The sequence below is a fragment of the Tamandua tetradactyla genome, chromosome 20 (genome assembly GCF_023851605.1).
Source record: "Tamandua tetradactyla isolate mTamTet1 chromosome 20, mTamTet1.pri, whole genome shotgun sequence".
NCBI lineage: Eukaryota > Metazoa > Chordata > Mammalia > Pilosa > Myrmecophagidae > Tamandua > Tamandua tetradactyla.
The window spans coordinates 30,710,252-30,735,284 of record NC_135346.1 but is presented as its reverse complement, the minus strand read 5'-3'; the positions used below and the strand labels follow the sequence as shown (position 1 = coordinate 30,735,284).

The 25,033-nt window shown below is 36.8% G+C and overlaps 1 protein-coding gene across 6 annotated transcripts in view; it reads right to left on the bottom strand.

The window, feature by feature from the left end:
* Positions 1 to 1,133: 1,133 nt before the first annotated feature.
* Positions 1,134 to 25,033, bottom strand: part of SLC26A2 (solute carrier family 26 member 2) — a 36,185-nt gene continuing 12,285 nt past the window's right edge. For 4 of the 6 annotated variants that reach the window (XM_077137396.1, XM_077137394.1, XM_077137397.1 and 1 more), the window contains 3 exons: positions 12,673 to 12,839; positions 9,261 to 9,999; positions 1,134 to 7,806 (listed from right to left, as the gene is read on the bottom strand). In XM_077137396.1, the coding sequence (XP_076993511.1) occupies positions 6,286 to 7,806; positions 9,261 to 9,974 (2,235 nt within the window). In that variant the 5' untranslated portion in view covers positions 9,975 to 9,999; positions 12,673 to 12,839 and the 3' untranslated portion in view covers positions 1,134 to 6,285. Of the gene's footprint in view, positions 7,807 to 9,260; positions 10,000 to 12,672; positions 12,840 to 22,093; positions 22,253 to 25,033 lie in introns of all 6 variants that reach the window. The other 2 variants (XM_077137395.1, XM_077137399.1) reach the window with 2 other exon arrangements.

Here is a 25,033-nt window from a genome sequence, read left to right as displayed (position 1 = left end):
CAACCCTTTTATAATTGTGTGTGTATATCCATGTACATGTGGATATTTTCCTAAGAAAAAGTACTTTTATCAGAATTCCAACTGTATCTAAAAATTACAAACAAGCCTCATTGCTAAATGAGGAGAGATGACGCCAAGAGCACCAGCATTGGAGTGATGCAAATGTTTTAAAAAATGGTCATAGTGATGAATACACAACTATGTGAAGATATGGTGAGCCACTGATTGTACATCATATATGGACTCTGTGTATGAAAATTTGTCAATAAAAATATGAAAACAAAACAAAACACTACCATTGAAAGGACAGATGGAGAAAGCAAAGCCCTCAGAAGGCTGAAGGAGATACTAGAGAACAACTATTGAGTACACTGCACAGGGCCCTGGATACCAGGTGTTGTGTATGCAGACAGGGTGTGTGCACAGAATGCTAAGGCTGGAAAGGCCTTAGAAGACTGTTCAGTCCAACTCCTTCACTCTGTAGGACAGGCTGGGGACAGAATGTCCAGTGTTATAGAGATACTGCAGAAAGAATACTGAAAACTGACCTTTGCTCTATACCAGGTCCCTACTTCTTACACAGAGGTAATGAGAGAGGCAAAAGGAAGAAGACATTCCAGGAGAGGCTACATGGTAGGTATGGAAGGAGGTTGGTGATATAGAGAATTCCTTACAAAGTATTAAGCTCTAGAGTTAGGAATTCCATCCCCAAATCTCTCATTTATTCATCATTATTCACCCTCAATTCACAGATGGGGAAAATGTGGTTCAAAGGTCACTTACAAAATTCAGAGCTTAAGATAATAGTAAAACATGAGCCAGATTTGAGATTTCTGATTCCAACATGGTATGGAATAGGAACCATGCGAAGTGAGAACTGGAAGGGTCCTCAAGCAATCTAATCTTCCTCCCTTCTTCACTGATAGAAATATTGAGTCCCCAAAGGGTTAAATGACTTATTCTGGGCCACAAAGCAAAAAGAATGAGGGCAGATCTTTTTGTTAGAGATGGGAAAAATTAATGACTGAATCACTCTCCAAATGTAAAGAGCTACTATTCTAAAACTTACTGGTAATCTAATGCATTCTTAGAACCCTCTTGCATTCAAATACTTTAGACACAGAAAATGGAGAATGTAAAAATATAGTAACATTTTATTAGAAGATAAAAGAAATGACACTTTTAGATCTCAATACATATACAGGAATCTTATATAATAAACATCACAAATGGATTCTGTCATGAGAAAAAGATCTGCTATTAACCCTCCACCCTTTCCAATAAGCTTCTATTAATAACTCATCTTCGTCCCATTGAGAATTAAGCATAATTTATGTAGAATACCAAGGCACTTGCTTTAATTTAAAAAAGGCATGTAGTATAAAACATGTTCCTAAAAGTCATCACCTTTGAATAATAATAATAAAAAGGCAATATACATTTTTGGTGAATAGATAAGACTGAGAATTTAGGTTCATTCATCTGTCACCCTGATACTGTCTTGATTTGTATATAAAGTTGCAAAGGAGACAAAAAAAAAAGGTAGAACATATAGACTTGTATGTTCACAAACATTCATATATGAGGAATGGAAGCCATGTCAGCTCAGACCACAATTTTCAACTGATTTGGACTGCAAAACCAAGAGGTTTGATTCCAGGTATCTTATTTTAGGGATGGGTGATGGAATGAGGATGTAGAGCCTCCCCAAAATAAGTTTATTAAAGCTTCAGTTTAAAAGACCTTCTGGCTTAAGTTGCGTGTCTATTTGTCAACTAAAAATCCTTCCGTTAGAAATTTTGTTATTTGTATTTTTTATTAAGACAGTAATTACTTGCTTTTGCCACAACCATTATTCAAGCCCAACAAATATTATACAAGGTTCCAGTGTAGACTTACAAGCATAGTATCTCCAGTATAACTATGTCCTTCATTATTTCAATTTTCAGAAGTCAATATGTTCTCCTGATTTTATACTACTAAGATAAAATAAAATGCACATCAAATAATCCACTGTTTAGAATACTTATCTTACTTTCTAACTGTATTTAAATATGTTTAAAGTTTCAGTTGCAAAACATTTTTTGAAAAATAGTTGTTCTAAGGATAAAAATTACCTTATAAAAATAAATTTCCCCTACTTCCCATCTAAATTCTGTTCTTAAAATTGCTAAAATTAAATTTTTAAAACACTGAAAATTTACCTTCTTCTTACAGTACTTGTACAGTATTTTACTTTAATATATAGGCTAGCAAATCAGCTGTGTCTTCAAACCTGTTCCATTTTATTTTTTATCCTTGTAATTAGCACTCAAATTAGTGATTCCATTCATGACTATATAGAAACTTTATATATATATAAAAAAAAAGACAGAAAGAAAGTCAGTCAAATTAGTTCAGAGCCTAAATGCCTTCTGGATCCTTTTCATCCTCATGGGAGTTTTTAAAGCCCAATTTCAAATAAGGCATCTTGAGAACTGATGAAGTATTAGCAAGAGGGAAAAGACATTGAAGAACAGAAAAATTAAGCAAAGTCTAAATCCTGGCCAACAGATTTTTATCATTTCACTATGGAATCTTTCCCTGAAGAGACTGCCTCCTTCCAGATCTCAGTCAAGGCTTGGCTCAGCTCAACTCTCTTCACAAAGCACCTCTCTCATTGCCCAAGTATGTTATCTCGTTGAGTTACCATATAACCCATCTACTAGATTTAGTACCATAGTCCCAGCATCTGCCCAGGGCCCCAGTGTCCTAGATAAGTCTTCAGGTAGTATTTGAAGTAATGCAAACATTGATGCAAAAAGAATTTAAGGCTCATCTATAACAATACATTTCAAAATTAATATGTAGGAAAGCAACATATTAAGCATGTTAATAAGGATCACAAAGCTTGAATGTGTCATAATTTTAAGACTCAATATCAGTTCCTAGGAAATTTACTGAAGCCTGACAATGACAGATTACTAAGAGAATACTAAAGAATAATTACTGTTCTTGTTCAAATGTAGTCATTAGTATTAGAATAGTACAATGAATTTACATAACACCCCTATACAAATTTTTTAAAGATCATCATTAACCATACTAGTAAACTGACTAATAAATTCTGGCTTCAGTGTCTATTATTGTTCAAAAGCTAAGTCTGTCTAAATCTGATCTAGCTTTCCTTGGGGCCTTTTTTTTATTTTTCTTTTAAAGCCATTATCAACTAGACACCTGGCAGGTAAGATACAGATAATAAATACCACAGTCATTCAGTTTAGATGAAACACACAAAGCTCAGAAGTAGATCAATCCAGGCTTTTGCCAGAACCCTGGGTACCATGTACTCCTCACCTCTTTTAGCTTTGGTGAATCTGTGACACTTAGTTTCTAGAAACAGAACTCAGTTTGACCTCACTTCCCCAAATCAGATGTGGTTCCTAATCCCAATCTCCCTACTACGGTGGAGCTAACCAATGATTGGATCCGATTCAAATGGGTCCCTCTTTTCCAGTTCTAATGATCAGATGTAGTCATTTCAACTGTCTATTTCCTTCATCCTTCTCTAAAATGTTAACTTTAGTCTACCTGTACATTGGCACACTGTATCCTTTTGGTTGTTACAAACTTAAAAATAAATAAGCTTGTAGAGGAGTTTCAACCATCATGAGTGTACAGACCATATTTCAATTAAATGATAATCATTTTAAGATATTCAGAATCTTGGGCATTTGTCAATAAGCAACGAGAAAATGCTTCATTTAGACTAAAGTTTAGAGTAAGCAAGGAGTTTTTTTTTTAATTAACATAGGGTATAAAATATCATTTAAAGAACTAAAGTCCAAGCCCTTTAGCAAGAAAGCAAATGAAAACTTTAGATTTTGTTGGCGAATTAGACTTTCGTTCCACGTTTGAATGTTTTAAATACCAGCAGTCAAAAAAGTTTAACAACATATAAGTCTAGGCAGATCTTCACCCAAGCAGAGAGGATAAAATGTAAATTCTAGTGAAATCTTAAATCTTTTTGCAAATAACTATTAATGAACTACTAAATCAAAATCTCGTTTGTTTGGATGGGAGAGTTACAAACCTGAACACAATTTAAGAATTTGCAAATTGCATAAAGCTCCAGAACTGTTTATATCCCTACATGAACAAAAATAAGGTAAAGGTCAGATCATGTTACTTCATCCTTCTAAGGGATTTTCCAAATTCTTTTTTACTGGACTGAAATTTTTTTGTTGTGCTGGTGTTTGCCAAATTATAGAATTTCCTTATACATGTACTCCTTACCCTATCATAGGGCATCTGACATATATAATAGCCCCACTTCAAACCTGGCTTGAAGGAGAGGCAAGAGGGATTAAAAACAAACAACCGACCAAGATACTGTGATTTTACTATTCACAAGGCTTAATAGAAAGAACAAACATTGGCTAGAAACAAACAAAAAACACAAATAACAAGTATCAGTAATTAATGTTTTTGAAATTCTAGACCTAAAAATTCTAAAGGATATCAAAATTCAGAGCACTATTACATTTAATTACAAAGTCCAGAAATCCAATTTTTCTATTAAGAAACTGCTTTGATGTGAAAATAGAAACGTATTTATTCTAAGTAAACAGATGGGCAGAACTCTACCAGTAGAAAAGCAACACTGGCATTTTATGGGGCCAAAAGAAAGCTGAATTGCCAGTTTATCTATATACAGTTACTACAGATTCAATACACATCAGATTTACCTCTTATATTTAAAATTGCTCTGAGTGTAGAAGGTAGTTAAAGTGATTTTGCATTTTTGCAATTTGTATTTTGTTCATTTTAAAAGATAGGGCTAAATGTTTCAATCTCACATAAATCAGTCCCCTATTCCTGACTTTGGAGAACCTGCTTTTTTCTCACTTGTCCAGTTCCAGATACAGAACTTTAAGCTTTCAATGTCAGACACTGAAACACATCATTAACTAGTTACAAAGTTAACTATTCCTCAATTCATAACCTGTGGTCAGCTATCATAAATAATACACCCATGTAATGTGGGTTTTATGAAGGTGATTCTTTTCAATTCTCTTGCATAATGGTTTTAGGTGGCCTGAGAGGTTAAAAGTTGTCATTGTCATCACTATTGTACATCAGTAGGGTGCATGGCAGAAACCATTAGCTTTGTTTTCACTAAAACATCTATAAATTAATTATTGATGTCCTTTTGGGAAGCACTCTAACTCTTCTGTGCATTCTCTTCCATCAGCTACAATGAATTTTTCTTGGTAAGTAAAGTTGAACAGCACCTTCTATTTGCAAAAGGCTATAATCCTCTGAACCCTTTCTGAAATATGAGAGAAAAAAATCCACTGCTAAGTAAACCAATTCTTAAGGACCAGTCTTCCTTGACAGTTTGCCTCAAGCTCATTTAAAATGATGTAGAGAACTGCTGAGACTGTATTCTGCCTTTTATTGGCAAAGTTGTCACTAGCAATTAGACATCACAGTTAAGGACAGATTCTATAGGAAATACAATAGATAACTGAAAGTTAAAATAGAGCGTAATGGCAGAGAAATTCTCAGAATTAGAGATAGAAATAACCTAAAAAAACGGACAACTCCCATTATTTTTGCTGGTTTTGAAGAATTCTTTGCTTACCTAGTTACCTAAACACAAAGGAATGCCTTAAAAAGTCAAATATATTACAAGAAGTATTCTGTATTAATGTCAGGCTGGCTATCAGAATGTCAGAAAATAATTCTCTGCCTTGAGGACAGGCATGGTACTTTCCTACTAAAAGCCAGAATCCTACAGCCATCTGGGTGATGGAGAAGTACAAGAACAAAGCTGCCCAGGAATAACCTTGTGCTCCAAAATCCTCCTAACCTGCAGGTACAAGAAGAGGCACACTGTTCTTCCCCTCCCTCTCCACAGAGCCACACAAAGAAGACTCCTGCATTTCTAATGCAAATTCAAACTTACCCCTTTCCCTCCTAGAGAAAGCATATCCCCTAAAGGCATATCCTTAAAACAGGATGGTAGTTGAGTTTTCGTGCCACTTTATTGTTCAATTCAATAGATATTTGTTGTATCGCAGGAATACCTCATCTCTACTTGAAATCACAGTATTTTCTTCTCTTTGATTCTGCCTAACCATAAGTTTTGCATCATTTATGTATATACAAAAACCATTAAAAGGAAAAATAAAATCTGGCCAATATATTAAAATTTCAAGTATGCAACATTTCCTGCGGAAGTGAAAAACGTCACTTAAAATTTTAACCTATCAGCTAGGCATTATTCTTCCATCTACTTTCTCAATCACTGGCAAGGCTCACACCATTGGGAACACATATTCCTTTCTGAATTTGAGATTCCACTGCAAAAGCCATCGCCTCAGGCAAACTATAGAAAAGAAGGTTTTCTTCTCCCTTTTTGCAATACTCTCCCCTAGCCAGGGAATCCCTCACAGAGGGATTGCATTGAGCCAGCAGAACCTGGATGCCAATGGCGTCATAATCTCTGCGAACTTCTTTCAGTGTATGGATCCCTGCTATATCTAAAAATTGTATTGCACTGCAGTCAATCACTATTGTATGAAGCTCCACTTGATCACGGGAAAGATGCACTGTAACTTCATCCTGGATTCCACTGAAAGTTACTATTTCCTCTTTGATCTTTCTCTTTGCTGCCTTCTTCTGAGCTGCCTTTACTAAGATTGGGTTGAGAGTCTTTTTATATAAAGCAGATTTAAAACATTCTTTGTTAATATAGTAGAGAGGGGCTACAAAGCGGAAAATCTTGATGCCTGGCTTAGTCCGAAGGTTCTTGTAAGCAGATGTAGATTCAAAGACTTCAGATTCTTCCACCATACCAAGCAATGAAACCTTTGGCTTTTGAGTGCGGAGGATGACACAAAACATAGAAAAACAAACCCCAACAAGCAAGCCTATTTCAGTACTTATCAGTGCAGAGGATAGCATAGTAACAAACCAGATAACTGTATCCATCCTGCTAAGCCTCCACATCTTGGGCAGATCCCTAAATTTACGTAGGGCTCCCCGGAGGTTTACAATAGTGATCACACCAAGGACACTTTTCTGAAGAGAATAGAATAAAGGAGCTATTACTAGGAGGACCAACAGAAGAACTAGGGCTGTCACCACACTAGAAAATTGAGATTGGCAGCCAGTTGATTCTTTAACCAATGTCTTTGCAAGAGCTGCACTAGTAGCAAAGCAGTGGAAGAAGGAAGGAATGATATTGCAAAAGCCAATGGCATACATTTCCTGATTTGCTTTGACTGTGTAGCCATGTTTCTTGGCAAACATCTCAGAAAGTGATACAGTGATAGCAAAACCAATGATTGAAATAGCTATTGCATCTACAGCTACACTAGGAATTAGATTCCAGTCTGGTGCTCTGGGTGGCATAAAGCCAGTGGGAATATGCCCAGAAATACTAGAGTTGTATTTCTCCTTTAGTTTTCCAAAATGAGAGGCTAATGTGGCTGCCACGACTACAATGAGTTCAGTAGGAATTGGTGCCTTAAGCTTGGACTTGAAGTGCTCGTTGAGTTCTTTGGTTGGCAAAAGAACCAAAAGGCACAAAAGGCTGGTGATGAGATCACAGACATTGGCCTTATGGATATTTCTGAAGATATGTATCCAAGTAGTGATGAGTGAGCCCATACCATTACTCCGAGGAATGCTGAGCCCAAGGAGATACTTGGCCTGAGATGTAAGAATAGTGAAGGAAGCACCGGTGACAAATCCACTCAGCAAGGCATCTGAGAGGTAGACAGACACAAAGCCCACTTGAAAGAAGCCCATCGCTACCTGGAAGGAAGGATATATAAGTGTTAAATATAAATGGAAAAGAACATCTAAATCTTGTGCAACCCTGGCATTTCTTTGCACAAAGACATACTATCAGATGATCACAGAGTATCAGAGTTAGATAAAAGGCAAGCATACCTGAATCCTCCATTTTACAAAGAGAGGAAACTGAGGCTCAGAGAGCTATGCAACTTATCCAAGGTCACAACAGCCCAGTTTAGATAGGAACCTAGAATTCCTATCTTCTAGTACAGTATTTCTTAAATTTGAATAAGGAAGAGTCAGATTTCTTTTTAAAAAGAAAACAATTCTCAAGAACATATGAGAAAACATCTAAACATTCAAACTGGAAAATTCTTATTAGGAAACAATGTATTTTCTTTACATTACAAATCATTAATGTAAACATGAAGTTTTTACCGTTAAAACTAAGAATCAGATTCACATCAAAATAGATTTACACTTTAAATTTATTGTAGAACTTTCTCTAATCTAACCTTTTATTGAAAAACTATTCTCATGCAGTATATATACATATATATATATATACACCTATGCCATACTGTCTCCTTTATTAATAATTTTGCATCTTCAAAGATGAAACTGTTTTATTTCTATTTTTCTCTTCCCAATAATTCCTCAGTATTCTATTACTCCTTTCATCATTCTTGGTGAGGCACATTAAAGAAAAAGCAAACTGGAGTCTAAGGAGCACAAGTCTTCTTTACACCATCTTCCCTTCTCCCTTTCCTCATCCAAGCATCAAATAAATTACTGTTCCTCTTTCCTTGTTGGTACCAAATACCTGTAATAGAGAAGAGGCTGTTTTAATGCTGGCATAGATTCCTAGATGCCAAAAGGCAGGGGTAGGATGATAATGCCAAATTAGTGGGATCTATGGTAGACCCAAGAAGAATTTCTTTTCTAATCCTTTCTCTTGGCTAACAATATAAAATAGTGGTTGGTCCTCAACTTTTTCCCTTCCTAACAACCCAAGAGAACTACTATGATCATTCACCAGAGCAGCAATTCTAAATGAAGGGGTAAATTCTGCATTCATCTCCCCACCCCATTCTGTTACCCTCCTGCCTGATTTCTAATGCTGACTAAACCAAAACCAACCACATGTAATCTCAGACAAAGCCAACATTTCCTGACATGTAAAATTAAAGAGTTGTAGTAGGTGGGTCTGAGGTCCCTTTCTGGTCTAAATTTCTACAACCAAAGAATTAAAATATGGCTGACTGAAATCCACTGGGTAAGTATGAGGCAGCCTTACACTACCTGTGGAGTAAACAGACCAGGGTTTGAATCCTGACTCAACCACTCACATACTCTAAACGTTCAATAAATGATAACTTTAATTATGATCTCTAAGATCCTGCACAGCTCTGAAATTTCAGGTATCACAATTACCTTTGCCAGAAATAAACACTTGTTCCACTGTTTCTTACCTGATAAACTCCAGCCATAAAGGTTACTGTGCTGCCAACTCTAATTGCATAGCAATTTTTGTCACATATCCCATCTATCCCATCTAATGTTGGGTTTAACAGTGCGCTCCCATTTGAATCCATTCCTAAAGAAGGAGCAATACGGGCAGTCTCATAGCCAGCTTTGTGTAGTTCTCGGTCAACTACCTCACCAATCATAAGGCACAGTATTCCAAAAATGCCCACAGAGATATGACGGGAGGTACCCAATAGGAAATAGATGATGCTAGCGAAAAAGGATGTGTATAGACCATAGATGGGTTCCTGGCCAGCCAACAGGGAATAAGCAATGGACTGGGGCACCAATAAAATGCCCACAATCAAACCAGACATCATATCTCCTAAAATGTTTTTCTTCAGATCATATTTGGGGAGCCACTGCAAAACAGGAAAGAAACCAAAAATTATATTTTTGGCTTTGGTTGGGCTGCACTGGCACCTCTTCTGTAGTTTTTTGATGACAAATTGCTTGAAGTTAGTATGTAATTGCTCTTGAGACTCGATATGGATCCTATATTGAGGTCTGTACTGATCACTGGCCACAAATTGCTTGAAGTCAGTAGGTGGTTCTTTTTGAAGCTCTGGATGAATCCTAGACTGAAGACTGTATTGGTCATTTTCTTCAGATGAGTCCTCGGGTGAAAGGTCACATTGCTCTTTACTTTCCGAGGACATTTCCAGAGATAGGCGCTTCAGCTTCCTACCCCAGAGAAAACACCAGTAGTTAACTGATTAAAGTAATTAACAGTCCTACGTGTCATTCATGAGAGTCAAAAGGAGTTAAGTTTTGGGGTGGGTGTCTTATATCTACTTTCCTTAGTTAAGACCCATTTGTCTTAGGGGGAAAAAAGACAAGAACCAGACATAGCAAAAAGTTAAAGCAAATAATTAATTGGGTACATGGCTTCCCAAGATATAAACCATCAGGGATTCTTCTCCATTTCTGCTTGCTTCCTTGCACTTTTGTTTTTTATTTTTTCCAAAAAGGTGTCAGGGTAGCCTGTGTCCTCCCTTTCATACGCTATCAACTGCCTACTCCCCAGGTTTTTTGTTTTGTTTTGTTTTGGTGAAATAATATATTAAAAAGCAATAAATTTCAAAGTACATTTTAGCAATTAGTTATGGAACAGATTTCAAAGTTTGGTATGAGCTGCAGTTCCACAATTTCAGGTTTTTCTTTATAGCTGCTCCAAGACATTAGAGATTAAAAAGAAACATCAATAAAATGTTCAGGAGTCATACTCATTTCTTAAATCCTAACTTCTCTATTATAATTCCTCTTTCTCCTTTGATCCTTCTCCCAATCTTTAGGGGTATTTGGGTTATACCCATTCTAACTTTTTCTTGTTTAAAAGAAGTGTCAACAATATGGGATAGGGGATGGAACTGCCTGAGGTTCTTGGAGAGGATGGCCCCTCTGGGTTTCAGGACTTACCTGGCTTAGGAACCATCTGAGGTTTTAGGTTTCTGAAAAGTAAACTTAGTGCATGCAACTTTTGTAGGTCTCAGATAGAGCCCTGGGTGCTCTTTAGGGTTAACAGGAATGATGATGGTTAGGGGTGGGCAAACCTTGGCAATTAGCAATATCTAGCTGAAGCTTGCATAAGAGTAGCCTCCAGAATAGCCCCTTGACTCTATTTGGACTCTCTTAGCCACAGATACCTTATTTCGTTACATTTCTTAACCCCTTTTGGCAGGAAGGCCTTGGCAATCCCACAGAGCCAGGGCCAGGCTCATCCCTGGGAGTCATGTACTGTGTTGCCAGGGAAACTCACACCCTTGGACGTCATGCCCCACATGGTGTGGAGGGAAATTATTTTATTTGTAGAGTTGGGCTTAAAGAGAGAGAGGCCACATCTGAGCAACAAAAAAGGTTCTCTGGAAGTAACTCTTAGGCATAACTATGGGTAGGCTTAGCTTCTTGGCTACTAAAATAAGTTTTATAACAGCAAGCCTCAAAATCAAAGGCTTAACCTAGTAACATGGTCTCCCCAGGTTTTTCACCTTCCTGGTCTACTGCAAGATAGATTCTGGTCTCAAACACTCACCTTTACCTGCCAGTCCTGAAGCAAGGAACATGATCATTCTCTTTTTTGGGGGGGAGTGGGTGGGTGAGGTAGGGAGGGAGGGAGGGGCTTTTTAAACAACCCACTAATTGTTGAGAATATAGAGAATAAAAGGTGGAGTAGATGACAAAGTAGAGATAAATTCTGTGGCAGTAAAAAGAAAACAGAAAGTATGAATTTAAATCTTTGAAAAGCACCTCTTTACTTGATAGGAAAAGGACAGAGAAATTGATGGGATGATATTAAAGTGTAAAAATGTCAAGAACAAGGGCAAGCACCTAATATGTGCTCTGGAAGGTTCTGGTCTATTCCACATGATGACATCTAATATGACATCATCGGCCCTTTCAGCAGGGTCCACAGGCCTACATGGAAGGATCTGCTTTACTTTTCTAAGGATACACTCTGAAACACAGGCTAGATGGAGGATAATGTTGCCCTGAACTTCTATTTGAAGGGTTTTTTGCATATCTGAGTGCTTAACCACAGAACTAGTGTAGTAAGACCTATAACTAGGAACTATAGGGGAAAAAAGGAGATAAAAATTACTCAAAAGACAGAAGGAACAACAAAAAAGGAAGACTTGTAATGGGAGTAAATGGCGAGGAAAAAGAACGAGGGTCTCAAAGTAGTACAGTATAAATTGCCAAATACTTCAAGAATCAGTACCTTTTTAGCTTAGAATGGCCACCCTCCTCTCTGCTTGTCAAGATCCTAATCATTTTTAAAAACTTAGTTAAAATGCTACCTCTTTCACAAAGCACTAGCCCAAGCAAATCATTATGCTCTGTGTCCGATAGCATTCTGTACCATTATGGTGCTAACCACACTCTCGTGTGCTCCTGGAGAAAACATCTTGTTCAGCTTTGTAATTAATCCTCACCGAATGTAATACAGTAACTCTGAGATAGCAGGTTTACAAAAGGTTTGAATGAATGAAAGGACAAATGAGTGAACAAATTCATGACTGTGGCCAGACACAGATAAACCATATTCATTAGATGAGGACTCAGGAAGCTTCCTATTTTGGAACTGTCAGGAAAAAAATGGGTCTTTATAGGATTCTATAAACCTAACATTACCAAGACGTCAATTCTAGGATTCATGACCCTTTCAAGAATGCGATACATACATACATATATAAATATGTATACATATATATATATAAGTAACCCACATTTATTTTGTTTAGATTGAAGGGGCTATAACTAGTCATGCCATTGAGCAAGAGAAAAATAATAGTCAATTATCTGATGGTCTGGTGAAGTAGATAAGGAGGAAAAGAATAAATTTAGGTAACTACTGACCCCAAGGAAATCAATCACATTGGTGGGTACACAGCAGCTCTTCGTTCTTCAATGGAACTGGTCTGTAACTTCCTGCTTTCAAACCAAGCTGACTTGAATACACTTCTTATGTCCTTCTATGTTGGAGCAGATCTTGGTGATTTCTGGGTCAAAATGTTTTTTCTAACCTAAGATATGTAAAAGAGGCATAAAAAACACCAAACTCAAATCTTGTTCTAAATGGCTGCTTTCTGGGAAAGAAAAAGATAAAAACGAATGTTGGAAAGTACAGTAGAGAAAATGGAAACTATTAAGAATCAAATAGAAATGCTAAAAATGAAAACAGTTACAAAGATGAAGAATGCCTTCAATAAGCTCATCTCTATTCTTGACACAATCAAAGAAAAAATTAATGAATTTTAAAGTAGGTCTAGAGAAATTAGCTAAAATGAAGCATAAAGAAAAATAGAATAGAAAAAAACAACAGTGTAATAGAATATTCCAGAGCTGTGGGACAAATCAAATAATCTAACATGCACATAATTTGAATCCCAAAAGTGGAAGACAGAAAGAACAGGACAGAAGAAATATTTGAAGCTATTGTGGCCAAGAAGTTTCCAAAATTAACGATAGAGACAAATTACAGATCCAAGCAGTTCAGAGGATACCAAGCAAGATAACACAAACAAACCCATAGCTAGGCAAATCTTATTCAAGTTGCTGAAAACAAAAGACAAAAAAAGCCCTGAAGGTAACCAAAGAAAAAACACACATTATATTCCCCAGAACAAAGATAAGAATTATAGCAAGCTTCTTACTGGAAACCACGCAAGGTAGATGATTATGGAGTGACATCTTTTGCACAGAAAAATAACTGTCAACCAGAATTCTATACCCAGAAAAAAATATCTTTTAAAAGATGAAGGGCCAGGGGTGTAAATCTCCCTGACAACGTGGGACAGAAATCCCGGGATAAGCCGTATCCTGGTATCATGGAATTGAGAAAGCCTTTTTGACCAAGAGGAGGAAGAGAAAAATGAGACAAAATAAAGTTTCAGTGGCTGAGAGATTTCAAACAGAGTTGGGAGATTTTCCTAGAGGTTATTATTATACATTATATAGATACCCCTTTTAGTTTATGGTGTATTGGAGTGGCTAGAGGGAAGTACCTGAAACTGTTGAGCTGTGCTTCAGGAGGCTTGATTCTTGAAGATGACTGTGTAACGATATAGCTTTATAATGTGACTATGTGATTATGAAAACCTTGTGTCTGAGGCTCCTTATTTCTAGGGTATAGACAGATAAGTAAAAAATACGGATAAAAAATAAATAAAGGGGGGACAAAGTTTAAAATAAATTCAGTAGATGAAAATGCTAGTGGTCAATGAGCAGGATGGGTAAGGGGTATGGGATATATGAGCTTTTTCTTTTTATTTCTTTTTCTGGAGTGATACAAAAGTTCTAAAAAATGATTGTGCTGATGATATACAACTATGTGATGATGCTGTTTATTGTACACCATGTATGGATTATTTGTATGTTAAGATCTAGCAATAAATAAATCAAAAAAAAAAAAATGAAGGGGCCCCACTGCGAATGAAATGGCAGAGTGAGGCATTTTAAGGTTCCTTACCCCAAGAGAACTTTTGAATAATCAATCAGCAAGAACTGGCAGAAACATTTTTCTAAAAACCCTAGAAGCAGTTAAAAGATTGCAGTAACAGGGAAAGCACTGAATCAAGAAAATGGCACTTAAAAATGGCAGGATCTCATGGCATCCTGGGTAGCCCCTCTCCATCCCTTCTCTGGCTCAGAGTAGAGCTAGACCACATTCCCAGTGCAGATCCCTGGTCCCAGTTTCAGAGGGAGCAAAGTAAGTTTCAGGCACATACTGGAGCACGTATATCTGGCCCAATCTGTCTGGTGGTGGCCTGAGGGCCTCAGGGTTGAGAACTTGCCCTGCATGTAGAAAGCAGCCCACCAAGCTCTCCTACAGAATACTATGGGAGAGTAGTCAAAATGTGCTGTCTGGGGCAAGAAATCTCTGGCTGAAGAGCATTTGGTAAAGTTCCCAGGACCATGACGACAATGTTTCCTAGGGAAGAGAGGATATTCATATTGTTGTAAATGGGTAAATTCCTCTTACAGGTTATGCTGGTTTGAAAGGATTATGTACACTAGAAAAGCCATGTTTTAATCCTGATCCATTTTGTGGAGGCAGCTGTTTCTTTTCATCCCTATTCAGCACTGTAGCTTGGAAACCTGATTAGGTTATCTCCACGGAGATGTGGTGCCCCAGGTGGGTCTTGATTAGTTTACTGAAAGCCTTTAAGAAGGAACCATTTTTGGAAAAAGCTTTAGAACCATGAGAACCAGTGAGACACCACGCAGCCAGAGATCATTGGAGATGAAAAAGGAAAACACCCCCAGGGGAGCTTCATGAAACAAGAAGCCTGGAGAGAAAGCTAGCAGACATAACCATTTCTGCCATGTGCCTTTCCAGTTAAGAAATATATCCTGAACGTTACCAGCCTTCTGGAACCAAAGGTATCTTTCCCTGGATACCTTAAATTGGACATTTCTGTAGACTTGCTTTATTTTGGATATTTTCATAGCCTTAGACATGTAAACTTGCAACTTAATAAATTTTCCTTTTAAAAGCCATTCCATTTTGGCATATTGCGTTCCTCCTCCCTCTCCCATCCCCTCCACCCTCCCTTTGCTGATACTTTGACTTGGACATTTTCTAATCTCAAAATCATGAGCCAATAAATTCCACTGTTTAAGTCAACACATTGTATGGTATTTGTCACAGCAGACTGACTAACTAAAACAGGCAGTTTAGGCACCCAAAAAGGAAAGACGTTTCTGTATTTCTAAATTTAATTAGACATATACATCTGTGACTACCTAGAAAGCAGTCTTATCTTGATGTGTTATTTAGTCACAAGAACCCTGACATGTTCTCCCATGTGAAATACTGAGAGTCCAAGAGCACTGGACTAGATGAGAGGGGCATCCTTTCTACCTTAGTTTGATAAGTGGTCAGCCAATTTCTATTCTAAAAGTTACAGAAGGAAAAACATCACTCTCTCACAAATAAGAGGAAAGCTAAAAGAGCAACAGTAATACTAAGAGTGGGTGAAATAAGAATAGGGATGAAGAGTCAGAAGCAGAATAAAAGAAATAAAGAAAACTGCCTACCCACCCTTCCCATAATCAGGAGGAAGAAGTCAAATTATCAAAGGACCTCCCCTGATAATTGTTATACATGGCAAATGTTGGATCTAAAATAATAATTCAATTTATGGAAAAATGCATAGAAAGGCATGTTTAGTAAGAGACCTCAAGGTAACTGTTCCCCAGGAACGGGAGCAAAAGAATGGGAAATGCCACAAGACTGGGAGCAACATGGTATCTCATGGTATTTGCTTTAAGCAGCTTAGGAAACTAAGACAAGATGTTTTACACTTTTGAGTACACTCACAATCCCTAGTACAGAATTAGACACACAGGAGCCACTTTAAGAAACATGTTTTGATGGACGGATTGGTTTTTATTGTTAAAAATTTTAACAAAAAAATCTTCAAAAAGAATTAATTCTGACTTTTAAAACATAATGTTTATTCTTTAATGATAATTGACTGTATAACAAAAACAGTAACAATGTATTGTGAGTCTTATAAATTATGTAAAAGTAAAGTATATGATAACAATAGTATAAAAGCCAGGAGAGAATTCAAGGTATACTATTATAAGGCTCTTACACTATACATGAATGTTATAATATCACTTGAAGGTAGGTGGTGATAAGTTAAAAACGCACATTACAAATCCTGAAGCAACCACTAATAAGAAAACAGAGTTATGGCTAATAAGCCAACAAAAGAGATAAAATAGAACCATAAAAATTGTTAAATAATCCAAAAGAAGACAGGAAGAGAAGAAAAGCAGAAATAAATAGCAAAACCCTAACCAAATCAATAGTCAAATTAAATGTAAATAAACAGTCTCAACACCTCATAAAGACAGTGATTGTCAAATTGGATTAAAAAAACAAGACCCAACTACATGCTGCCTACAAGAAACAGATTTTAAGTATAAGGACACAAATAGTTTAAAAGTAAAGGATAAGATCTCCACATGGGACTTGAGTCCCAGGGATGTGAACCTTCCTGGCAATGTGGGAATGAGCTGAGACTCAGTATCAGAGGAGTGAGAAGGCCTTCTCGACCAAAAGGCGGAAGAGAGAGATGAGACAAAATAAAGTGTCAATGGCTGAGGGATTTCAAACTGAGTTGAGAGGTTAACCTGGATGCATTGTACAGATTTGAAAACCAAAAAAAAAAAAAAAAAAAAAAAAGTAATGGATAAGACATCCAGTCAACCAAGATGGTGTAAGAGTTCCAAGCTGACATTCCCCCACAGAATCTTTGAACAACTAGCAAAAAGCGGCAGAGCCACTCCAGAAAAGAGCTCCAGAAAGAGTTAAAGCGTCATGGCAACTGTGTGTTGATTGAAGACAACATAGGTTTAAATATGGTAAGGTGTCGCTTGTGGTGCCCTTGCTGGCCCCGCCCCTACTCCAACCCAGTGCCTGCCTGCCTGCACTCCTAATGTGGGTCCCTGGTCCTTTTCCAGAATGACCAGATAACCCCTGTGAGCATACTGGGATATTGTGTCAATCTATTGCATAGCAGCCTGAAAGACTATACCAGGAAACTTGTCTCAGGCTTGCCCTCCCAGCACATTCCCTGCAGACAAAAGCAGCTTGCACACAGCCAATGCAATATAAGAAAGAATTAAGTCAAAGTGGCCTGGGCAAAGGATTACCGACTTTAAGACATAAAATAGAGCATCCACGAGTAGGAGAAAGTATACTTCACAAGAAGTCAAGGGAGCATTAATAGTCCTGTACACAGGGGAATTTCTAAGGTCATGAGCAAGCTCAAGCCCAGACAAGACACAGGCTTGGAAAAGACAGAGGTCCCTTAATGTCACATATACCTCAAGCTGACCTTGATAAGAAGGCTAAACCCTAAAGGAGAGCAACAGCCAATTCAGAGCCAATTTGTAGGTGTTCTACATTGGTTGGTTGGTTTTTATTAGCTCCTGGAACTCAAGGAAATATCTGTCATTTAATCAATTGGATATAAACTTAAAAGAGAGAGCACACGACTAACACTTTAAGATATTAAAGTATACAGTGTGCAACAAAAGATTACAAGATGAACAGGAAATGATGGCCCATCCAAAGAAACAAGATAAAAATCCAAAAACGATCAACAAAGAGGACCAGACTTTGGATATCCTGGACAAAACCTTTAAAAACTGATCCTCAAAATGCTCAAGGAAAATACAGAGAAAGAACTAAAGGATATAAGGAAAACAATGAACGAAAATTAGAATCTCAAAAAAAAAGTATTAGAATCTCAATAGATAAAAATTTTTAACAGAATCAAACAAATTCTGGAGTTGAAGATCATGATAATTGAAACAAAAAATTACTTAAACTTCCCAAATTTAATGAAAGACATAAATATACACATTCAAGAAGCGCAACAAACCCCAAAAAGGATAAATGCAAAGAAAACCATGCCCAGACACATAGTATTCAAACTGTGAAATGGCAAGGACAAGAGGAAAATTCTGAAAGCTCTAAGAAAAAAGCAGTAAGTATATACTTAATATCTCTATTAAGTATAAGGGAGTACCAATAAGATTAAGTGCCAATTTCTCATAAAAAACCAAGGAGGCAAGAGGCAGTGCGACAACATATTTAAAGTGCTAAAAGAAAACAACTGCCAGCCAAGAATTATTTATCTGGTGAGACTGTCTATCACTTAGTGGTATAATCTTCAACACTCTCAATTTTAGACAATTTTCATTGCTCCCCCGCCACCCCATATTTCTGCTACAGAAAGGAACAAAGTCATAAGGCATGCAATGTTGTGAATGAACCTGTGGGATGTTATGTGATGTAAAATAAGCCAGGAACAAAACAGCAAATATTGTATGGTCTCATTTAGAAAATACTTTAAGAAAATTGGGGCCTAGACTGTAAGCTCTTAAAACAGTCACATTTAGTCCAGAGTTGTAATTTTGAGAGGCTATGCTATATATGTATAACTGGGTTTTTCTATGGAATTTTGGGTACCTGTGTGACACCTAAGACTCAGAATAGGAGTTTTCCAAGTCTGCATTGCCACATACATCAACTGTTTAAAAAACTGAAAAAGCAATCAGGTTTTACTTAGAGATAAGAACAAAGCTGATCAAGTTGGGACTAAGGTAAATCACAATACAGGGGTAAGGAGAACATTATCTGTATTTTAGAATCTCACCTACTATCTGAGACCAAAGGAAGAGAGGTTTATTTAGTCCAAAACCGAAATTTTCTACAGCATATAATCTAACTCAACCTGTCTGGACAGATCACTTAAACCACCAAACACATGGAGCCCAGAAGGGGAATGAGGGCCTGTAATTCTGTATAGCTTAATGTAATGCCCAGATACATCCCAGAGTATGAGCAGTTAATTAAAAAGTATGGCAAGTTAAGCTTTATCAATAAAAATATTTAAAGCAAAACAAAAGCATCGGCAAAGTCTCTCTTTTTTTTTGGTTTACAACAGCAAGAGTTTATTTTTTGTTTATGCTACATGTTGTTAGCTGTGGGTCATCTATGGCTCTTCCCTGCATATCTTCTCATTACAGGACCCAGGCTGAAGGATCAGTCCCCAACAGGTACATATTATTCTTACAATAGAGGGAAAGATCAGAGCAGTGGCAGGAAACAACGGTTCTTTAAGCTTCTACTCAAACCTGGCATATCCCTTGTACACTCAGACACCATTGGCCAAAACAAGTCACATATCCAAGCCTGATATCTCTGGGGCAGGAAATTATATTCCCCTCAGAGGGAGTCACTACAGATCACGTGACATTCTGATTATCTATGTATCGGCAAAGTCTCTTGAAGGATGGGAGAAAAAATATGGAACTATTAAACTTTACCATTGGGGGTGGCCACAGTGGCTCAGCAGGCAGAGTTCTCACCTGCCATGCCGGAGACCTGGGTTCAATTCCCAGTGCCTGCCCATACCAAAAAAGAAAAAACTTTACCATTGGGGAAAATCCCTGAAACTGTCTCAAACATTAGGAATTCCCAAGTCAACAGGTCAATTCCTTGATTCTGAGGTTTGCTCTTATGAAGTTTGTTTATATAGGGGAGAAGCTAAACCTACCTAATAGTTATGCGTAAGACTGTTTTGTTGCTCAGATATGGCTTCTCTCTCTCTAAGCCCAACCCTGCAAGAAAAATCATCACTCTCTTTCCTATGTGGGACATGACAACCAGGGGTGAAAGTCTTCCTTGCAATGTGGATATGACTCCCAGGGATGAGCCTGGCCCTGGTACCATGGAATGGACAATGCCTTCCTGACCAAAAGGGGGAAAAGAATTGTAACAAATAAGGTTTCAGTAACTGAGAGAGTTTAAGTAGAGTTGAGAGGCTACGCTGGAGACTACTTTTACGCAAGCTTCAGCTAGATACTGCTATTTATCATGGTTTGCCAAACTCCAACCAAAACCATTCCTGCCAATGCTAATGAATATCTTGGGCTTTATCTGATGCTCTATAAAGGTACCATGCACAATTATTACTTTCCAGAAACCTACAATCTCCAGATGGTTCTTAGGCCAGTTATGTCCTGAAACCCAGAGGGGCGGGCCTCTCTAGGACATTAACTAGTTCCATCCCCCATCCCATATTATCTAACAGCCCTTTCCAAAATGAAAAATTTAGAATGGGCATAGCTCAAAAACCCCTAAAGATTGGGAAAAAGATCAAAGGAGAAAGTGGAGTTATAACAGAGAAGACAGAAATCAACAAATGAGTAAGACTGCTGGATCATTAAATAGATACTTCTTTTAGTCTCTGGTGTCTTGGAGCAGGTAGAAGTAAAAACCCAAAATCGTGGAATTGCAACCCATACCAAACTCTGAAATAATCTTTATAACTAATTGCTGTGGTATGCTTTGAAATGTATTGTTTTTTGTTTATATACTATTTTTCACAATAAAAATTTAAAATATATGGGGGGAGGTATAGGACAGAAGGGTATGCTACTGAAGTTAAGCTGACATCAAATCAAACATTATTGTTACAGACTTAGGATGCTAAATTTAAGTTTGATCATGACCACAAGGAAAATATACGTAAAGTATATACAGAAAGAAATGAAAAGGGGCTCAAAATAGTGCAGTACAAAAAAAATCAAATAAATATTAAGTAGTCATTAAGAGAAGAATTGAGGGACAAAAAGATACAACACTTACAAAAACTAAATAGCAAAATGGCAGAAGAAAGATTAACATTAATTACTTTGAGTATAAATGTATTAAACTATCCAGTCAAAAGGCAGAGATTGGCAGAATGGATAAAAAAGCATGATCCAACTATATGTTGTTTACAAAAATTCACTTTAAATTCAAAGATAGAAGTTGATTGAAAATAAATGAATGGAAAAGATATACCATTCAAATAGTAACCATAAGAGAGCTAAGGTAGCTAGACTAAGATCAGATAAAATAGACTTTAAGTAAAAAACTGTTATGATGTACAAAGAAGGCTACTATATAATTCATCAAGAAGACATAAATATATATATTCATCTAATGGCAGAGCCCCAAAATATATGAAATGAATAATCACAGATTTGAAGGGAGAAATAAATGGTTATACATTATTGGTAAGAGACATCAATATATCACTTTCAATAATAGACCAAACGCCTAGACGGAAGATCAATAAGAGGATACTCTAATGATACCATAAACCAACTAGACCTAACAGATATATATATAGAACATTTCACCCAACAGCAGCAGAATATAGATACATTCTTCTCTAGTGTACATAGCTCATTCTGTAGGACAGGCCACATGTTAGGTCACAAAACAAGTTCAAAAATACTAAAAACATATAATGTATCTTCTCCAGCCACAACAGAATAAAGCTAGAAATTAATAATGGAGAATTGGAAAATTTACAAATACGTGGAAACTAAAAAACGCACTCTTAAACAGCCAATGGGTTTGAGATTTCAAAGAAGAAATCTCAAAGGAAATTAGGAAATATCTGAAGAAAATGAAAATGAACACATCAGAACTAATGGAATGCAGTACAGGCTATGTGGAGAGGGGAATTTATAGCTCTAAATGCTTACTAAGAAAGAAGCAAGATCTCTAGTCAAAGATCCAATCTCACAACTGACGATCTAGAAAAAGAAGAGCAAACTAAAGCCAAAAGTGAGGGGAAGGAAGGAAATAACAAAGATTAAAGCAGAGATAAATGAAATGGAGAGTAAAAAATTGAGAGAATCACCAGAGTCAAGAGTTTATCCTGGAAGTTATTCTTACGCATTAAATAGGTATCACCTTGTTGTTCAAGATGTAGTGGAGAAGCTGGAGGGAACTGCCTGAAAATGTAGAGCTGTGTTCCAGTAGCCATGTTTCTTGATGATGATTGAACAATGATATAGCTTTCACAATGTGACTCTGTGAATGTGAAAATCTTGTGTCTGATGCTCCTTTTATCTACCATATCAACAGATGAGTAGAACATATGGAATAAAAATAAATAATAGGGGGAACAAATGTTAAAATAAATTTAGTTTGAAATGCTAGTGGTAAATGAAAGCAAGGGGTAAGGGGTATGGTATGTATAATCTTTTTTTTCTCTGTTATCGTTTTATTTCTTTTTCTGTTGTCTTTTTATTTTTTTCTAAATCGATACAAATGTTCTAAGAAATGATGAATATGCAACTGTGATGATATTAAGAATTGATTGTATATGTAGAATAGAAGGATATCTTAATGCTTTGTTTGTTGTTAATTTTTTTAATTAATAAAAAAAGTTAAAAAAAATTGAGAGAATCAACTAAAATCAAAAGTTGGTTCTCTGAAAAGATGAGTAAGATTGACATTTAGCCAACCAACAAAGAGAAAAAGAGAGAGGATGCAAATAACTAAAATCAGAAATGAAGGGGGGCATTACTACTGATGCCACAGAAATAAAATGGATTATAAGAGGATACTTTGAATTATATGTCAACAAATCAGATAACCTAGACGAAACGGACAAATTCTCGGACAAAGCCAATCAGGTCCCAATTAAGGTAATTCAGAACACAGGGTAAGGAAGACATTGTCTATATTTTAGAACTGTACCTACTCTTTGAGACCAAAGGAAGAAAGGTTTGTTTTGTCTGGAACCTAAATTTTCTGTAGCACACAATCTAACTCAACTTGTCTGGATAGCTCATCTGAATAACTGAAACACAGGGAGCCCAGAATAAGAATGAGGGACTTTAATCCTGTATAGCTTAATGTAATACCTGGATGCATCCTAGAATATACTAAGCAGATAATAAAAACATATTGGCAAAGATCCTTGAGGGACTAGAGGAAAAACATGGAACTATTAAATTTTACCATCAGGGAATCCCCTGATACTGGGTCAAACATTAGGGACACCTAAATCACAGACCAAGCGCTTGATCTTGAAGCTTACTCTTGTGAAGTATGTGGGTAGCGGAGAAGCTTAACCTACCTATAGGCATGCCTAACAGTTACTTCTGGAGGACCTCTTTTGTTGCTCAGATGTGGCCTCACTCTCTCTAAAACCAATTCTGCAAGTGAAATCATTGCCCTCCCCCCTACATGAGACATCCAGGGGCGAAAGCCTCCCTGGTGGGGTGGGAGATGATTCCCAGGGATGAGTCCAGCCCTGGCACCATAGGATTAACAATTCCACCCTGACCAAAAGGGGGAAAAGAAGTGTAACTAATAAAGAATCAGTGGCTGAGAGTTTAAATAGAGTCAAGAGGCTACTCTGGAGGTCACCGTAACGCAAGTTTCAGTTAGATATTGCTACCTATCATGACTTGCCAAACCCCAACCAAAACCACTCCTGCCAAGTCTAACGAACACCTAAGGCAATATATAAGATTCTATAAAGGTTCCATGCATGCGGCTAACTTTCCAGAAACTTACAACTTACAGATAGGTCCTTGGACCAGATAAGTCCTGAAACCTAGAGGGCCCAGTCTCTCCAGAACATCAACTAGTTTCATCTCCCTACCCCATATCACTGACAGCCCCTTTCAACACAAAAAAGTTAGAATAGTCATAGCCCAAATACCTCTAAATGTGGGAGAAATTTCAAAGGTGATGGTGGAGTTATACAGAGAAGGTAGGGTTTAACAAACAAATGTGATTGCTGAATCATTAAATTGATATCACTTTTAGTCTCCAGTATCTTAGTGAAGCCAGAAGTAAAAACTTAAAACTGTGGAACTGTAACCCATACCACATTCTGAAATCTGTCCTACAACTAATTGTTGTGCTGTGCTTTAAAATTTATTGCTTTTTTATATATATGCTATTTTTCATGAAAAATTTTTTAAAAAGTCAGTTATGATGATAAAAAAATATTTAAGCCTTCTAGCCTCCTATATTCTGGAGTAGCCAGAAGGAAAAATCTGAGAGGATGGTATTGTAGCCCATGACAGACTCTGGGATCTGTCCTGTAACTACTTGTTGAAGAGTGCTTTGAAAACTATTGCTTTTTTTCTTTCTTTGCTTTGTATATATTACACAATAAAAAAGTTAAAAAAAAAAAAAAAAAGGAAATTCCCTTAATATAATAAAAAGCATATATGAGGGGTGCATGGGTAGTTCAGTGGTAGAATTCTCACCTGCCATGCAGGAGACCTGGGTTCGATTCCTGGCCTATGAACCAAAAAAATCCCCAAAATAACAAAAAAGCATTGTGAACAGAATTCCCTATAATATACATTTCACATATCTGCCTGTGAGTGTGTATATGTACAGACATAGAAATACATACTAATAACGAGACACATTTTTTAAAAAGCATATATGAAAAACCCACAACTAACATCATATTCAATCGTGAAAGACTGGAAGCTTTCTCTCTAAAGTCAGGAATAAGACAAAGATGTACACTGTCAACACTATTATTCAGCATTGTACTGGATGTTCTTGCCAGGGCGATTAGGTAAGAAAAAGAAATAAAAGGCATATCAATTGGGAAGGAAGAAGTAAAACTTGCCCTATTTGCAGATGACATGAAAATCCTGAAAAAAAAAAATCCAAAACAAAGATATTAGAGCTAATAAATAAATTCAACAGAGTGCTATGGTACATGACCAACACGCAAAACTCAGTAGCGTTTCTATGTACTTGTAATGAACAATCTGAAGAGGAAATAAAGCAAAAATTCCAGTTACAATAGCAACTAAAGAATCTAATATCCAAGAATAAATTTTTTTTTATTATTTCTTAGTACATTTG